Source organism: Squalius cephalus (genome assembly GCF_949319135.1).
Source record: "Squalius cephalus genome assembly, chromosome: 17".
NCBI lineage: Eukaryota > Metazoa > Chordata > Actinopteri > Cypriniformes > Leuciscidae > Squalius > Squalius cephalus.
Window position 1 is genome coordinate 17,746,287 of NC_137138.1, and position 17,145 is coordinate 17,763,431.

Sequence of the window (17,145 nt, forward strand, 5' to 3'; positions counted from 1 at the left end):
TAACTCTGACGACAAGGCGCATGGAAAGAACTACAACTAACAGAAAACCAGTTTTGGTTCCTTTGCACGTAAACCACCCTGAAAAATATGACGTAATGCAATACAAAAGATGATGGATTGATCATCATCAGTCTTTGAAAAGTGATTTGGACCAAGCATTATGTAAACTGAAAGATTTCTGTGAAGGTTTTTGACTTTGAAATCAGCATTTATGATTGTGAAAAGCTATGAGTAACAGCAGCAGTAGCAATAATAATGATTGTTAAATATTTCCATTGGAGTGCATCAGAGAGAAGACAACAAAAAAAAAAAAAAGAAAAAAAAGAAGAGATTTGATATTTTTCTCCTTAATTGCTTTAATAGATGATTATCACTCTCATAAACAGAAGTTTCTTTTCAGGGCAGGATCACTGGTATATGGTGAAATAAAATCAAATAAATAATATAAACGAAGCACCATAATATGGATAAAAGGCATGAATCTAAGTGGCCTACATTCAGTAAAAACTTCTTTAAGAAATGCAAAAACACTAAGCAGGGAAACCTACTTTGGACCTAGTTTGTGCTAATCATAAAAAAACTAAACATTCACAGTTCAGAAAAAAGAAAACAAAAATGAAAATTGCCACAGCAAGGACTTTTTTCCCTTTTAAGACATATTTAGGGGCTTCAATAGACTATTTGGTGAAATCCCAGAATGTAACACTGCCAATAAACTCCCTGTGAGGCATCTTAAATCAAATCACACTCAAGCCACCAGTTACAAAAGGATGCGAAAAATTCAAACACAGAGGTCAACAAAAAGAAAAAATGTGGAGCTACAGTGAAACACAAAGAGCATTGTCAAATCTGAATCATAAATCCTCAAAGGCAGGAGTCAGAAAGATGCTTCGCCACCCTCCAGGCTTCAGTGTCATCAGCAGTGTCACTCACACACATCTCACCACAGCGCTCCCTGGAGGGCCCCACGCAAACAACATCAAACCAACGCTGGCAAACAAACAAAAACAACCATCTCGGTCAAATTTCAAACACAAAAATGCAAATAGCCATATCAAAAAAAAAAAGAAAAAAAAAAGGAAGGCTGCTCATTTTTGGACGTGAAGGGAGAGTAGAAACAGAAACAGAAACAGTGCTTGGAGAGATATGTGCACGTCTCTCCTCAGTGCATCAGAGGTGAGGGAGAAGTCTTCACATTCCGGCAGGACTTTCGAGGAGAGAGTGGAGGAAGAGACATTACTTCTTCCAGATGGTGTAAAACACCCATCTGAGTCAGCATGTTAAGGAAATTAAATATATATAAATGAAATAGTTATCCTAAAAATGAAACATCCTCCACCCCAGTAAAACCAATGTAATTTATTTTTGTTCAATAATTTTTTTTTTTTGTATTTTGAGAGGATTTGATGGTACATTAATATTTATGCAATAATAATATATTAATAATAATAATAATATACTACTAATAATAATATATTAATAATACAAAAAAACCACAAAATTTTTTCAATTAATGCAGTATTTTAAATCCAATTTTTGAAGTCAGATTAGCACCTTCTGTTGATAGAAAATAAAATAAAACATGTCATTTCATGGTGTAACCACTAGATGCCTGTATAGCTCTCTATGAAAGTACAAAATTACTTACTTTTAAGATGTGGATTTGAATGTATTTTTTAGAAATTCTCAAAAAAAAAATTTTGATGTGAAGTGTACACGGTTTTGCATTATTATTACTATAGTCAAACCTGAATACAGAGAAAGCATTTTGTTACAGGTAACATTAAAATTCAATAAAAAAAAATGTACAAAAATAAACAGGAATTCTTTATCACAGCTTATTATTATTTATATATTATTATAATTATTAATTATATTAATTATTATTGATATATTATTATAATTACAGCTCAATCCATCTGGATCTGATCTCATTTCAACCTCTTATTTCAGTCTTCTGACTCAATTATGATGTATGGTGATAGCCCTACCAGCTCATTTGTGTTTATAATTGTGTATGTGTGTGTGTGAGTGAGTGGGTGGGTCTGTTTTTCACTATTGATGTTTTAGAGTTTCACCCCTTCATTGCGGAGCACTTTTTTCTGCATCGGGGCCGATTTGTAGATTGTACACACAAAAAATCTTTTTGAATTTTTTCACAAAATTTTCAGAAAAATTCTCAGAGTTTTTGTGTTTTTGTCAATTTCCCATTCATTTCCTATGGTCGGTCATTTTTGACCGAAGAGCACAAGTGTGACTATGTTTTTTACGACCACTTAGCCTGCTCGATTCATGCCCTCAATTTTCTTTTGTGTTCACATTCCAAAAGTCACCAAGTTTAATAACATTCCGATGAAGCTGTGATTTTTAACAATTCATAACAGAAAATTACATAACCTACTACGTTTTCTAGGATACGCACCAAAATGGCCATGTTGACATATTTTTTGTGTGAATTTGTCCATTACCCCATTGTAAATGTAAAATACATTTAAATTGTGTGTGTGTGTGTGTGTATATGTGTGGGTATGTGTGTGTGTGAATATATTATATATACACACACACACATACAATTTAAATGCCCTTCATTCTTTATTATTTTCTAATAATTAAAAATTATTTAACATTTTAAATAATTAATACCTTATTCACAGACATATTTCCCACACATTATTAATGTATTTTAGCCAGAGGGACTGACCAGGTCATTTAAAAAGGATACAGCTCCATATATGAGGGAACACACACCACCTCTTTGGAAAAGTCCACTTTGCACGAAAGTCTCCCCAAAAGCTTTTCATATTCACTGAGTGCATCAGTCAGATTCGCACAATTACCCTGCAGGCAGAAAATAACATAACATTAAAGGATTGAAAAACAGCAAAAATTCACAGCAATTTTAACTTCATGCGCCCCTCACCTGCGTGAAATATTTTCCACTAGGCCGCAAAACTCTAATAGAGAGGTCAAGGATGAGTCTCAGAAATTCCCATGTCGAATCTATAGAACAATACCAATCATTGATTTAATATTTGTAAAAAATGTAAGACTCAGACATAAGTGTAGCCGCATATAAACTAACCCTCCTCAGGTGCAGTGGAAATAGGTACAGCTGTCAAATCATTAATGACGTAATCAAACGTCCTCCCTTGCTCTGCAAACTTTTTAAGCACGGGAACACAGTCTTGAACCAAAATCTGAAACAAAAAATTTGAAATTAGAAAACAAAATTTAAAGTAATTTTCATAGTGGGACATATACATTCATTGTTAGCCATGACAAAACTGCCAGTTGCCCAGAGTTTGGGTAATTTCCTTCAACTGACTACATTGCACTTGTTTCAAAAGCAGGAAAGGGGCCTCATTGTAACTTCAAGGACAGAAATATGTTTAGCAACTGATAAACGGTTCGGAGAGAGAGAGACAAAACAGAACAAACGAATGAGAATGTGTAATACAGTCTAATATACCCTACCATTCAAAAGTTTCAAAAAGAAACTAATACTTTTATTCAGCACAGCAGGGACAAAACAAGTGACAGTAGAGACATTTATAATGTGACAACAAAAGATTTCGATTTTAAATAAACGCTGTTCTTTTGAACTTTCTATTCATCAGAAAATTCTGACAAAAATGTATGATGGCTTCCATAAAGATTTCAAGCAGCACAGCTGTTTTCAACATTAAAATATGTATATATTTTTTAAGCAGCAAATCAGCATGTTAGAATGATTTCTGAAGGGTCATGTGACACTGAAGACTGGAGTAATGATGCTGAAAATTCAACTTTGGAATAAATTACATTTAAAAATAAATTCAAATAGAAAACCGTTATTTGCTGTATTTTAAATGTGAATGTTTTGATCAAATAAATGCATCCTTGGTGAGCGCAATCCTAGGTAACGTCTGGATTATCTTGAAGGTTCTACAGATTATTTTTTCAGGTTTTCCTGTGGTCTAAGGTGTGTTAAGAGTGGTTGAATCTGCTTGGAAGAACGTCGGGGTCACAACAATGTCAAGTCGTAAATATCCAAAATGTTGAATATTTATGATCAGGAATCTGAGGACAAACGCGCAAGTACTCTGTAGATTGTCACGTGGAACGAAAAGACGCCCAATCAGAAAGCGAGCTGACGTAAGACGGAAGCATAACACGACTTTCATCCAAATCTTTTTCTTTTCACCCCACAAATTTTCTGTAAAAAGCAGTCCAAAGACTATTATCGCCATTTCTTCTTGCCCATCGTCCGCAATGTTTGTTTACTCTAAAGTCACGTTTGACAGTGAGCGATTTTGAGAGATCTCCCATGTTTACAGTCGTGAATGGCATCTGTTGCTGTCTTGGCCACACTATAGGAACAAAACTTTTTTTTTTTTTTAATTTTCATGTTTGTGGTCTCTCACATTTTTAAAATCTGATAAGATTTTAAAAATCTTTTAGTGTGATCCAGCCATTCCCGACTTATAAACTGAAGCTCGACTGGTATGTTTAGCAACAGGGACTAAATATAATAAGAGGGAATAAATAATTGATAAAATGTCACAAAGTCAATCCTTACCTCATAACAATCTCCCTTCAAGTTATCTAAAACATTCCCACACGTCTTCCTCATGTGTTTACGGCATCCATCAATCACCAGCTCATCAATGTAAATACTTAATTAAGGAAAGTACATATCTAAAATCAGTTAGAGATACAAAATACTGAGTAGGTTTCCATGTAACTGCAGTTAAGCGTTAGCATAAAGGATATCTCAACCATGGTGATCATCTTTGGTTTGAGCTTCACCGCCTCATGGAGAATTCCACCATCTCCTCCTCCCAGAATAAGTATCTCCTTTCCAGCATAGTGCTCTTTGCCGCTGCCCATAATGGCCTGAGTGTAGGGCAGATCACTTTCTGCCAGATCTGACATTTGATCACACCAAATTACCACACACTCGTACGATACAATAACCCAAAAACTTCTCATGTATTTGAAACTAGCAAATAAACAAGGCCCTTTTAACTTACTGACATCCCCGTTAAGAATAAGCATATTGCCAAACTGAAGCGAATGCAGGATTTTGATGTTCTGGTAGGCGGATTCCTTCTCGTACACAACTTCATCAATGTCGTACTCCATCAGCCTGCCGTCAGCCGTGGGCCAGTATCGGTCCACATCACTGCCTCGAATCAGCGCAGGGAGTCTGACAGGACACATTCAGTCAAACAGATCACAAAAACGTTCCACAATACACATGTTTGGAATGACACGAGGGTTAGTGACAATGAGAGAAGTTTATGGCAATTGATTCAGGATGAAAATAATGCTAGTTTCACCTCTTGATCCTTTGGATATTTCCATCCAGGAGAGCCTTTAATTTCTTCTCCAGTGCATTCAGTAGCTACAGAGAAAACATTGTTTTAATTATGACCTTCTGAATCAGGGAAGTAAACACATTCTAGAATGGCTGAATCACTCTCGCCTACTGGTTGATCTGTGGTCAGCATGTTTTTTAAAGAAATTAATACTTAAATTCAGCAGGGATGCATTAAAATTGATCAAAGGTGACAGTTAAGACATTTATAATGTTACAAAATATATATATATTTTAAATAAATGCTGTTCTCTTGAACATTTCTAAAAAAATTCTGAAAAATGTAGTAGTTTCCACAAATGTTTCTTGAGCACTAAATCAGCATATCAGAAAACCAAACACAAGGATTTGACCGGTAGTGTATAATTATAGACTTCAGAATGTTGAGGAAAATGATTAAACGTTTTCAAGCAGTTATCAAGTGACAAAGAACGACTTCATCCTTATAATCAGATATCCCAGTTTTAAAAGCAAAAGTGTGGCAACTGTAAACATAAAGCTGTCATCTTCAGATATTTGGCAATCGTTTTACATGCCACAAGTGAATTTAGGCATAATTTCCAGTATGGAAAATGGATATTCATTTTGAGATTTGTTAAAGATTACATTTAACAGTGTTTTTAGATTCTACGCGTTTTAAAGCTTAACTCTTAATGGTACTAGTTAGATTTCATATAGTAGTTAGTTAGAGGTCGACCGATAGTGGATTTTTACCAATAACAATAAGTAAAGTGAAGTGACGGTATCGTACCTTTAATTTTTTAATCCATACTTGCAGTGAGTAGTGAACACACACACACCCAGTGCAAAGCCATTTTTGCTGTGTTGCCCGGGTATTGAGAATCGAATCCGCAACCTTCAGGTTACCAGTCAGACTCTAACCATTAGACCATGACTGTGCCCTTCTAGATAACTAGGTTGATAACCAACCGATAGTTTTTAAAATGGATACTGAATGAAAACAAAAACTAGTGCTGAGCTTTATTACAAAAAAAAAAAAAAAAAAAGCGCTGAACCATGAAAATGTACTTATTAAATGAAATAAATATATAAATTATATAAATATGTACATAAATCCAAATATGAAAATACTTTTAAAATGTACTCACCCACAAGTTGTTCCAAACATGTATGAATTTCTTTCCTCAGTTAAACACAAAAGAAGGTATTTTGAATAAGATTGGTAACTAAACAGTTTCTGGTCCCCATTGACTTCCATAGTAGAAAAAAATAATACTATGGAAGTCAATGGGGTCCATCAACTGCTTGGTTTCCTGACATTCATCAGAATATCTTCTTTTGTGTTCAACAGAAGAGAGAAATTCATACAGGTTTGAAACAACTTGAGGGTGAGTAAATGATGACAGAATTTTCATTTTTGGGTGAACTATCCCTTTAATATTACAGATGGACTCTTATTGTAAAGTGTTACTATTTCATATAAATCCAAACAGTCGTGCTTGCAGATGGCCATCTTTAAATATCTACACAAAGGCCATAGCATTGAAAATCGATACATATGTATACTATACCCTCACACATTATTTGCTTCTATTTTATAACACTTGATTATCTAATCAAAATACAAAATATGTGTTACAGTGACGATTCAGAAAAAGAACTGAAATTATTTGTTTGATTCTGATTTGTTTCTGTCGGCTGCATGAACTTATCAATTTGCTTTCTCACATCACTAGCTTTAAATATGCAACTTAATTAAAGGATAAAAATGACTAGCTAGATATAAACTAATGCAAACAGATGGTAACAATGACATAAAACATTTGGATCAGACTTTTGTGCGTTTTTGTCACATTGTTTTAACCCCTTGATGTACTACTGTTAGCGTTCTCTTAGCCTCGAAGACAAACATACTGCTGTTCTTTCTCTACTAATGCAGCATCTAGTCAACAAATCAAATACTTCATAATGATTTAAAACATGTAGTGTAGTAGTGTACTGTATTCATACTGTTTTGTTGTCTATGTTTTAAATGTGCATCTGAAGTGTCCTGCTCTGTGCAGTATGGAAGCTTGTTTCCGCCACAGAATAAAACATTTTAAAAGATAATTGCGATTTTTTATCTCACAATTGCGAGTTTACATCTCGCAATTCTGACTTTATTTCTCAGAATTGTGAGATATAAAGTCAGAATTGCGTGTTATAAAGTCGTAATTGCGTGTTATAAAGTCAGAATTGAGAGATATAAAGTCAGAATTGCGTGAAATAAAGTCAGAATTGCATGAAATAAAGTCGCAATTGCGTGTTATAAAGTCAGAATTCATATCATGCAATTCTGACTTTAAAACACATAATTGCGAGATTATATCTCACAATTCTGACATCTTTTCTCAGAATTGTGAGATATAAACTCACAATTGTGAGATATAAAGTCCAATTCTAAGGGAAAAAAAAGACTGACTTTTTTTTTTTTTTTACTACCTCAGAATAGTTTATATCTCACAATTCTGACTTTATAAGACGCAATTGCGACTTTATATCATGCAATTCTGATTTTATATCTCCCAATTGCGTATTATAAAGTCAGAATTGCGTGATATAAATTCGCAATCGCAATTGCAGAACTCTGACTTTATAAGACGCAATTGCGACTTTATTTCACGCAATTCTGACTTTGTATCTCGCAATTCTGACTTTATAACACGCAATTGCGACTTTATTTCATGCAATTCTGACTTTATATCTCGCAATTCTGACTTTATAAAACGCATTTGTATCTCGCAATTCTGACTTTATAAGACGCAATTGCGACTTTATTTCATGCAATTCTGACTTTATATCTCGCAATTCTGACTTTATATCTCGCAATTCTGACTTTATAAAACGCAATTGCGACTTTATTTCACGCAATTCTGACTTTGTATCTCCCAATTCTGACTTTATAACACGCAATTCTGACTTTATATCTCAGAAATATAGAAATAAAGTCAGAATTGCGAGATGTAAACTCGCAATTGTGAGATAAAAAGTCGCAATTATCTTTTAAAATGTTTTATTTTGTGGCGGAAACAAGCTTCCATAGTGCAGCGCACAGCCTCATGTGTCAAAACAAACTCCACGAGGCATCAGAGATAGTTTTTATTTCGCCTTTAGAGGCCGCTCTTGTACTATATAATGACAGCGGACCCTTCTCAGCAGCTCCAGCAACAGACACGACCTGGAAAAACTATCGGTATGGATTGTTGCGAATAACCGATTGTTCCAGCAATCAGTTATCTGTGGCGATTAATTGGCAAAACCTATCAATCGGTCGACCTCTGGTACTAGTATCTCTATCACCTACATTCTGTTAACTCACATTGTCCACTTGCACTACATCATCCCCTTCAAGACACTGCAGGTCAAAGGTCACCAGACCATGGGAGTGCATTCGTAAGATGGCAAACCTGATACAAAGAAAATACAGAAGAACAATTAAAACCTCAAAACTGCAGTCAAAAACTATATATAAAAAAAACAAACATGCGGCGCTCAGGCCAGATTCATCCCAGCTTAAGCCTAAACAAAGCCCCAACAGCTGTGTTTACAGCAAGCCACACACAAAACAGGAAGTGAGTGCCAAAGCCTTTAGATCAGATTCACAAAGCCACTAAAATGACCCTGCGCTCTACTAAATGCGGTCCTTTGTTGCACAGAGGATGCACTTAACTGACCAATCAATGGTCATCCTAAAGAGTGTCCGAACACTGGAGCACACCTGGTGTTTTCAGTGGGGCGTTTGTGTTTTCAGTCATCATTATTGTCAGTTAGGTTCAACATTATGCTTAGCTGTTACAGAGCAAAAATGGAAAGACTCCATGGAATGGCCCTTTGGAAAGGAAACTAGTTTCATTTTCCCTCAAATACAGCAGAACATTCGCCATAATGAGAGGGTGATAACATCATCAATTCTTCAAATTCTGGTCCCATCCCTTAGGCTTAACAAAACCTGTTGAAGAAGTTTTGCATGTTGTAAATAGTGATGTACTGAAACCCGATGTTAAACAGGCCCCGGAGCTGAATTACGAAAGAACACACAGTATCGATAAGCTCCAAACCTAGACAAGCAATTTATACTTTAGGTCATTTCTAAACAATAAAATACACAAAAATGTCAAAATGACCGGCTTGAACGTCTTAAATGGGCGTAAATAATTGGGAGAAAATATGATGTGTATCTGCATTCGGTCTTAAAGTGGCAGCAGTCTAATAAACCTGCTGACGACTGCGGCATTAAAGACAAAGAGAAAATAACTCGCAGCTCTTGAATGAATAACTTTAGCTTTAATAAACATTCATCTATCAATTTTTACAGTGAAAACTATGCAGTGTTATTTTAGATTTGATTACTTTATTAGATTTATTTTGTAGGTCACATTACTTACCTGAACAGTAATGTTAGTAGACCTTCCTGAAATTAAAGCACTGCTTATTTCTGTGTATCTTTGTTTTAATGTATATTTATTGTATTTATTTGACTATTTGTTTGTACTTAGTTTCTTGTTCTTATTTTATCTCATCTTATACATATAAAACACAAAAAAATGACTGCACACTGGCCCATTTAATAGGGGTGCAACAGATCGCAGTTGATCATTGATCCGTACCGACCAGGCCCAACGCTTCGGCACGCATCTGATTCGCAGATTAATTGCTAAGTTTAACCATAATAGAGAAAGTTGATCATTTGCTCATGTTTAATCTTGACAATTTACACATTCAAGCAGTTTAAAACCATTCAAGCACAAGAAGAGGCCAAAGAGAACTGTTATCGGACCGAATTGATTCCTTTTGCGTCTCCTTGTGCTTGAACGAAGATGAATCTATATTTAATTTATTACGTGAACAGTGTTATATACAGTATATCTATTCAGATTTTAACAGTGTTATATTACATTTAATGATTACATTTCTGTACCTGAATTCACTACAGTTGTTGTATTGTATTTATCTATGCTTGTAATTTGTGTAGTAGTTCTTATTTTATTACTGACTCTATACTTGTCTTTAATGATGTTTAATTATTAAAAGCTAGATTTTTGTTGTGATATCGAAGTACTTAAAGTGGGCTTTAAAGGAACACTCCACCGTTTTTTCATATTATACTATGTTATTCCCTTAACTAAGACGAGTTGATACATACCTCTCTCGTCTCAGTGCGTGCACTCAATCGCTCTGGCGCGCGGCGACACTTTGATAGCACTTAGCTTAGCCCAGATCATTCATTAGGGACCAAATCTCTGTTTTGGAGAGATTTGGTCCCTAATGAATGAACTAGACTAAGCTAAGTTAAGTGCTATCAAAGTGCACGCACCAGAGCGATTGAGTGCACGCACTGAGACGAGAGAGGTATGTATCAACTCGTCTTAGTTAAGGGAAAAAAATGGTGGAGTGTTCCTTTAAGTAATAAATGAAAAGCAAAGTTACATTATTAATAAAACAAAAAGAACTGATAACAATACAGTCAAAGTACCAAATCGATAAGTAATGGGTAAGAGTAGTGATACCGTTAAAACCTTAACGATACCCATCCCTAGTTGTGAAAGACTGGTGTTCTACTAAAGACACTGGAGGCAAAGGTGCTCACCTGCCATTCTTGCCGACAAAGGTTGCCAGATATCCTTGTCCCTCCGAGTCTTGGACATTCTCTGTCATTTCCTGCTCTTGAAATATAGACTGCAGGCCACGCACAGTCGCAGAGACATCAGCTAAACAGATAGAGGGAAAACCGACAGATTACTTTAAATTCTTCCGCCTCAAAAAGCCCCTTAAGAAAATCTTCTTACTAAAGATGACTGGCCCTAAAGCCACACCGACTGCACGCCGACCGACTCATTTGCACATTTAATAATGTTTCTAAAACTACTTAAAGGGATAGTTCACCCGAAAATGAAAATTCTGTCATCATTTGCACACCCTCATCATTCAAACCTGCATGGCCCTTTTATTTCATTGTTGGAACCAAAAATGAGATATTGTGTGTGTTTTTTTTACATCCAATGGAAGTCAATGGTAACCAAAGTGGTCTGGTTACCAACATTCTTCAAAATATCTTCTTTAATGTGTCCACAGAAGAAAGAAATGAATACAGGTTTGGAACAAAATGAGGGTTAATAAATGATGGCAGAATTTGTATATTTTCTTTCTTTTTGAGTGAGCTATCCCTTTAAGGACTGAGAACTTTGGTCACTATTCACTTGCATCACATCTTTACTCATACACTGAAATAAATGGTTACTGAGACTGTCATTCTGAACATCTCCCTTTGTTTTCCACAGAAGAAAGTCTGGTTAGTTTTGAACAGCATGAGAGCAAATAAATACTTTTTTGAATCGTTTTTGTGTGCACTATCCCTTTAAAACTCACTAATCACAAATAAGTTCCAAGTGTGGGTATCTGCAGGTTGGAGTAATGGGCGTGATGAAAGGTGGGACGTGCCTAAATGAATGGGACATGGAGAAAGGTCATCATCATTGATCACGAAAGCTGTCTGACATGGTGTGGGGTAGGGTTAGGGGTTAGTTATTATTGTAGGAATTCACCTTTCAGCACGCCCATAATTCTGACCTGCAGCTATCCCGGTCTCTGCATCTGTCCATTACACAGAATTCATTTAATTGTGGGATTCAAATTTCTCTTGAATAATTTTTAACCTAGTTATGCAAAATCTGCACAAAACAAGCCAATCCATATAGATTCATATCCATTCTACAGGTTATGAAGTAGGATGAATTGCAACATATCGATCGGTAGCAGCTATATTATCTAATGTATATAAATCTAAAATACTAACACACGATACTCTACACCTGTCACACTGCTCAAACGAGATACGGCATGTTTGTGTGTAATATCGAAGCTCACTGTAGTATGCAAGAATTGAAAACTCATCTTATCGGCTTGCGATATTATTAGCCCGTCAGATAACGTTAGAGGAACTGCCATAGGAGGTGAAAGACTCTCAGAGCTTATCAACATACAAAAAAAAACATGAATCGTTCAAAAATATGTCAGATGCACGAGACTACCAATAGAGGATTTAAACGTTGTACATGCATAATAATTGGTAATGTATAATTGGAAATATTTGTTTTAGTATGCACTGCGGCTAGCTCGCCAGCTAGTGCATATATATATGTGCACATATGAGCTCTATTCAAACGCAAACGCCAGCTTCGGAGAAACCCGACATTAGCCTCTGCTAACGCTGCTATGCTACCCCCCCTAGAAGGTCATTTATCATAGCAAACGTAAGGAGGACATGCACAACAATAGAAGTTTTCGCTCGACTGCAATGACATGCATCCTGCGGTCGTCTTGGCAATGCAGAAGTGGGACTGCAGCCTCGCCGCGTTTCTAAAGACACTAAATCGCTTACAGGGCAGTTGCGAGGAGGCCTGTTAGTCTGCAGTGAAACACGAACCCCTTCTTCTCTTCCACTCGCCCCCTCAATAGATTTCACAGAAATGTACCTGGCGCACGGAGCTTGAAGTCAAGGGTGTAATGTAGCACTGCCATGATGGGGTAAAGCCGTCTGCCATGCCTGGATGAGGCAGCCGGTGGTGAATCGGTGGAGAGTCTGTGGTGACAGAAGGAGAGAACGAGCACGCCGGAGGGAGGGAGGTGTGTTGTGTGCACCGCGCTCTGTCTGTCTGTCTCTCTCTCTCAGTCTATCTCTCTGCAGTCGAGCTCGGAAGTGAGTGGGTGGTTGCGCTGGGGAGTTTGATTCATCTAAGAGAATCGAATCTTTTGAATCAGTTTCTCAGAGATTTGTTTAGTAATTTTAAACGGTTAAGTTAAGTTACTAAACATATACACAGCAAACGCAGTTCACTTAAAGTTCCCACTTAGTTGTATTTTGGGACCCGAATAAGAATGTTCTGGCCAACGTTCAATTTCTGTTCTTTTTTTGTAACCAAGCTAACCTTCTTAAAACGTTGCATGGAATTTATTTTAGACAACCTGACGGGAACCTACATTTTTTTTGTTTAGTCTTTCTAGAAATCAAATTTGTTAGTTTATATTGTAAATTAAATTAAATTGTACATATCCATAGGCCTATGCTCTAATATACCTCTTTAAGTTACATCTTGCACAAAAAAAAAAAAAAAAAAAAAAAAAAAAAAAATCTGTCAAATATTGTTTACATCAATTAGCCTACCTTTTTCATTATGTCTTAACTTTACACTTTATGGAAATTAAAGAATAATTAACAAATATTTAGTGGATAACAATCTAACAAAATATGTAATTAAGATTCATTTTATTTAATGTAAGTGATATTTTCCAATTTTCTTTAGCTAATAATTTGTTCTGTGGACCTTTCTGCAGATTATCTATCATTTTTAATTTATTTTGTCAACTGCTGGCAAAGACATGACATCAATAACGCCCCATTTTTTGTAGGTTACTGTTTGTATTCAATTTATCTGCAAATAATTTGGGAACACAAATGTTGCCTACAAGTATTTATCATGCCATAATAACTGAAAATGAAACAGACGAAACGAACATTTGAATCCGTGCATGGAAGGGAACGCAAATGATTCGTTTAATCAAAAGATTTGTTCAATAACATCGATTCATTCGTGGAGTGGCCCCGAGGATCAAACCTATGGATCAAACCCGATTTCACACGTCACGTGTGTGGCGTGGACTCACTGCTGCACATGAAAATGCATGATATTCTCCAGTTATTGTAGTTTTAGACTAAAAATGAGCATTTACTTATCTCACTTGCACAAAAACAGATTCAATACCTCAAATTCTAACCTGAAAACCTGCAATAATTAAATAACACATGTATTTATCACTTTATTAACCAATGTATACACGTTTTTTTGTTTTTTAATTGCTGAAGTAAGAGTGCTGAACTTTCTCCTGCATATGATTCTTCTGGAATCCAGAATGTCAGCACAACTGAAAGGTGTGTCTGAGCTGCACGTCTACTGTACAGGTGTGAATTTGCATTTCCTTTAGCCTATGACTTATTCATTTCACTTTTGGTGTGAAAGGGCCATTACATTTATCAAAATGTTATATTAAAAACAAAAAACAAGCAAGCCCAGGTGAATTAAGTAATGCAAAAGTAACGCAACACATGACTTTTCATAAAAAGTAACTAATGCAATTAGTTACTTTTTTAGTGAGTAATGCAATATTGTAACATATGTGACCCTGGCTGAATAAATAAGCTTTCCATTGATGTAGTTTGTTAGGATAGGACAATATTTGGCCGAGATATAACTATTTGAAAATAAATCTGGAATCTGAGGGTGCAAAAAAATCGAAACATTAGGAAAATCGTCTTTAAAGTTGTCCATTTATGTTCGCGATTTTGCTGCATCCACTCACAAATATATATTTTTTATATATATGTTTAGGAAATTTACAAAATATCTTCATGGAACATGATCTTTACTTAATATCCTAATGATTTTTGGCATGATTTTGACCCATACAATGTATTATTGGCTATTGCCGCAAATATACCCGTGCGACATGTGACTGGTTTTGTGGTCCACACTCAAAAAAATAATTTTTTGATGTTGTTCACTTTGTTTAAACCATTCATATTGATTTAACACCATTGTATCAGGTTTCATGTTCACTGAAAAAAAATGATTCATTGAATTTAATCAATTTTTTATGGTAAGTGGTTGCACACAATTGATTTTAGCTACATTGAACTTATAGTTCAACTTAATGCATTTGTTTAAATGTAGCTAAAATCAATTGTGTGCAACCACTTACCATAAAAATTTTATTAAATTCAACGAATCATTTTTTTCAGTGTTCAAACACTATTGCATCATGTTCTCTTTGGCTTAACTCGATGTTTTCATTTTGAAAGAACATGTTTCAATCAAGTAACTCAGAAATTAATTTAATCTAGTAGCTTATGTCTATGCCTGACCACATGATCCATGGTTTCTAATTTCTTTAAATTAGACACGTCCAAATAACTTGATTCAATCGTGTCCAAATAACTTGATTCAATCGTGTCCAAATAACTCAATTCAGTCCTCTCCAAATAACTTGATTCAGTCGTCTCCAAATAACTTGATTCAGTCATCTCCAAATAACTTGATTCAATCGTGTCCAAATAACTCAATTCAGTCGTCTCCAAATAACTTGATTCAGTTGTGTCCAAATAACTTGAATCAATCGTGTCCAAATAACTTAATTCAATAACGTGGAACCACTGTCCATGATTGAAACATGTTCAACCAAAGAGCCATTTTTTTTAGTGCAGGGTCACATATTATTTTTAAAAGTAACTTTCCCCAACTCTGGTACCATTGTAATTCTGCATGAAACTGCACTCCTCTCACTACAGATATGTTTAGCTCTGGTTTTCTGTTTGTGTCATCCAAAGGCAGACAGTGCTCAGATTTTAATGAAAGCCTCTCTCACCACACTTTCAATAAGGGTGCCCTAATTTGAGTCCTTACACCATTTCCCTCATAATGTTGGCTTTATTCCAAGCATGTAATTGCCAACTGAACTAAACCGATAGCACGTTTGTGGGCATGTGCACGGAATGCCTATAGGCAGTGCCTAAATATAGGTTAATGTAAGTACAGCCCAGCTTTCACCATCAGGATATCAGCAGTGATATGTCATTTATTTAGAAATAAAATAACTGAATCCATTGAACTGTCCTGATGGCCCAACCCTCTAAATGTATAACCATAAAAAATAAAAAAATAAATCAAAATGTTCACACGTGGGATGCCAAACAAGTCACATTGGAACTTAAACTAATGTCAAAACATCAAACAATTTATTGATAAAATTACTTTTTTGGAGATACTGAACACTGGTGCTTTCACATGAAAGTTTCATTTTGTTAAAGATATTTCAGGAACACATTAAAAGGGATTTACACTTGCCGTTATCTTCAGATAACACATAGTTCAGCATACAAAACAATGTACAAACATCTCAATAAATATCATGCTTACAAAAATAGACGGTGTCAAACTAATTAATCGTTTTAGTTCAACATTATTGCAAGAATCTTGCTGCTAGGGTGCAAACGGTCAGAATATTACAACATACATTATTTACAACAAACTTAGGCTTTCAACACACACCCGCACACAGACACGCAATCGTTACATCCTGTCAATTCTTCTCTTACAGTCACAGTAACATTTACCATTGAAAAATGTTCGTTTCAGTGAAACTGGAATTAACACTCTCAGTTAAGACACATCACAGACATTAAATCTATTAACCAGACAATGGCCATGCAAATCAGATTTAGAACAAAATAATTTCTATATCAGTAGTTTTATTCATTCCCTGTGTTTTTTTCTTTCAGTCATGAGAGACTATAGGGTAGAGTTCATTGGAAGTGCAGTTATCTGGCCCCAAATGGAGGCCAAAGTCATTATTACAAACACAAATAATTCAAAAAGAAAAAGAACTGTACATACAAAATAATGCCACTATTAGCATGTGCAATTAAAGAGCAAAAAAAAAAAAAGTGAGTGCAATGAGAGGAAATTCATGAACGCTGTAACAGAGTGAAATCATAAAAAATATTCCTTAAGAAAGATGTAGATGTTTGATAAAAGCGACTAAGATGAACCCTCCGGGGAAAGAGAATGGATCTTTTTTTAGCAGATATGGCTGGAATGACTGGTGCTGTGCCCTGCTGCGTTCTCTGGCTACACATCCCGATGGATGATCTTAGTTTCTGCCTCTTGAAGAGGGATGTCCTGTCAAAACAAGACACAGCGATTAATGATGCGTATTAAATTATGCAACACACGTCT

The 17,145-nt window shown here is 35.5% G+C and overlaps 3 protein-coding genes across 4 annotated transcripts in view; 1 reads left to right on the forward strand and 2 right to left on the reverse strand.

Annotated features, from left to right (window-relative positions):
- sumf2 (sulfatase modifying factor 2) overlaps nt 1–17,145 on the forward strand; it is a 144,136-nt gene that overhangs the window by 8,416 nt on the left and 118,575 nt on the right. The window lies entirely within an intron of this gene.
- On the reverse strand, nt 389–13,041 carry sms (spermine synthase). Its single transcript, XM_079898570.1, has 11 exons — nt 12,832–13,041; nt 10,947–11,067; nt 8,679–8,766; nt 5,322–5,386; nt 5,013–5,188; nt 4,751–4,907; nt 4,559–4,646; nt 3,083–3,197; nt 2,921–3,000; nt 2,723–2,838; nt 389–1,267 (listed from the first exon to the last, which is right to left on the reverse strand). Exons 1-11 carry the CDS (start codon nt 12,875–12,877, stop codon nt 1,237–1,239), a joined length of 1,083 nt encoding a protein of 360 aa, XP_079754696.1. The 5' UTR covers nt 12,878–13,041; the 3' UTR covers nt 389–1,236.
- cnksr2b (connector enhancer of kinase suppressor of Ras 2b) overlaps nt 16,125–17,145 on the reverse strand; it is a 37,393-nt gene continuing 36,372 nt past the window's right edge. For both annotated transcript variants that reach the window (XM_079847378.1, XM_079847377.1), the window contains exon 22: nt 16,125–17,088. In XM_079847378.1, coding sequence (XP_079703504.1) covers nt 17,038–17,088 — 51 coding nt within the window. In that variant the 3' untranslated portion in view covers nt 16,125–17,037. The remainder of the gene's footprint in view (nt 17,089–17,145) is intronic.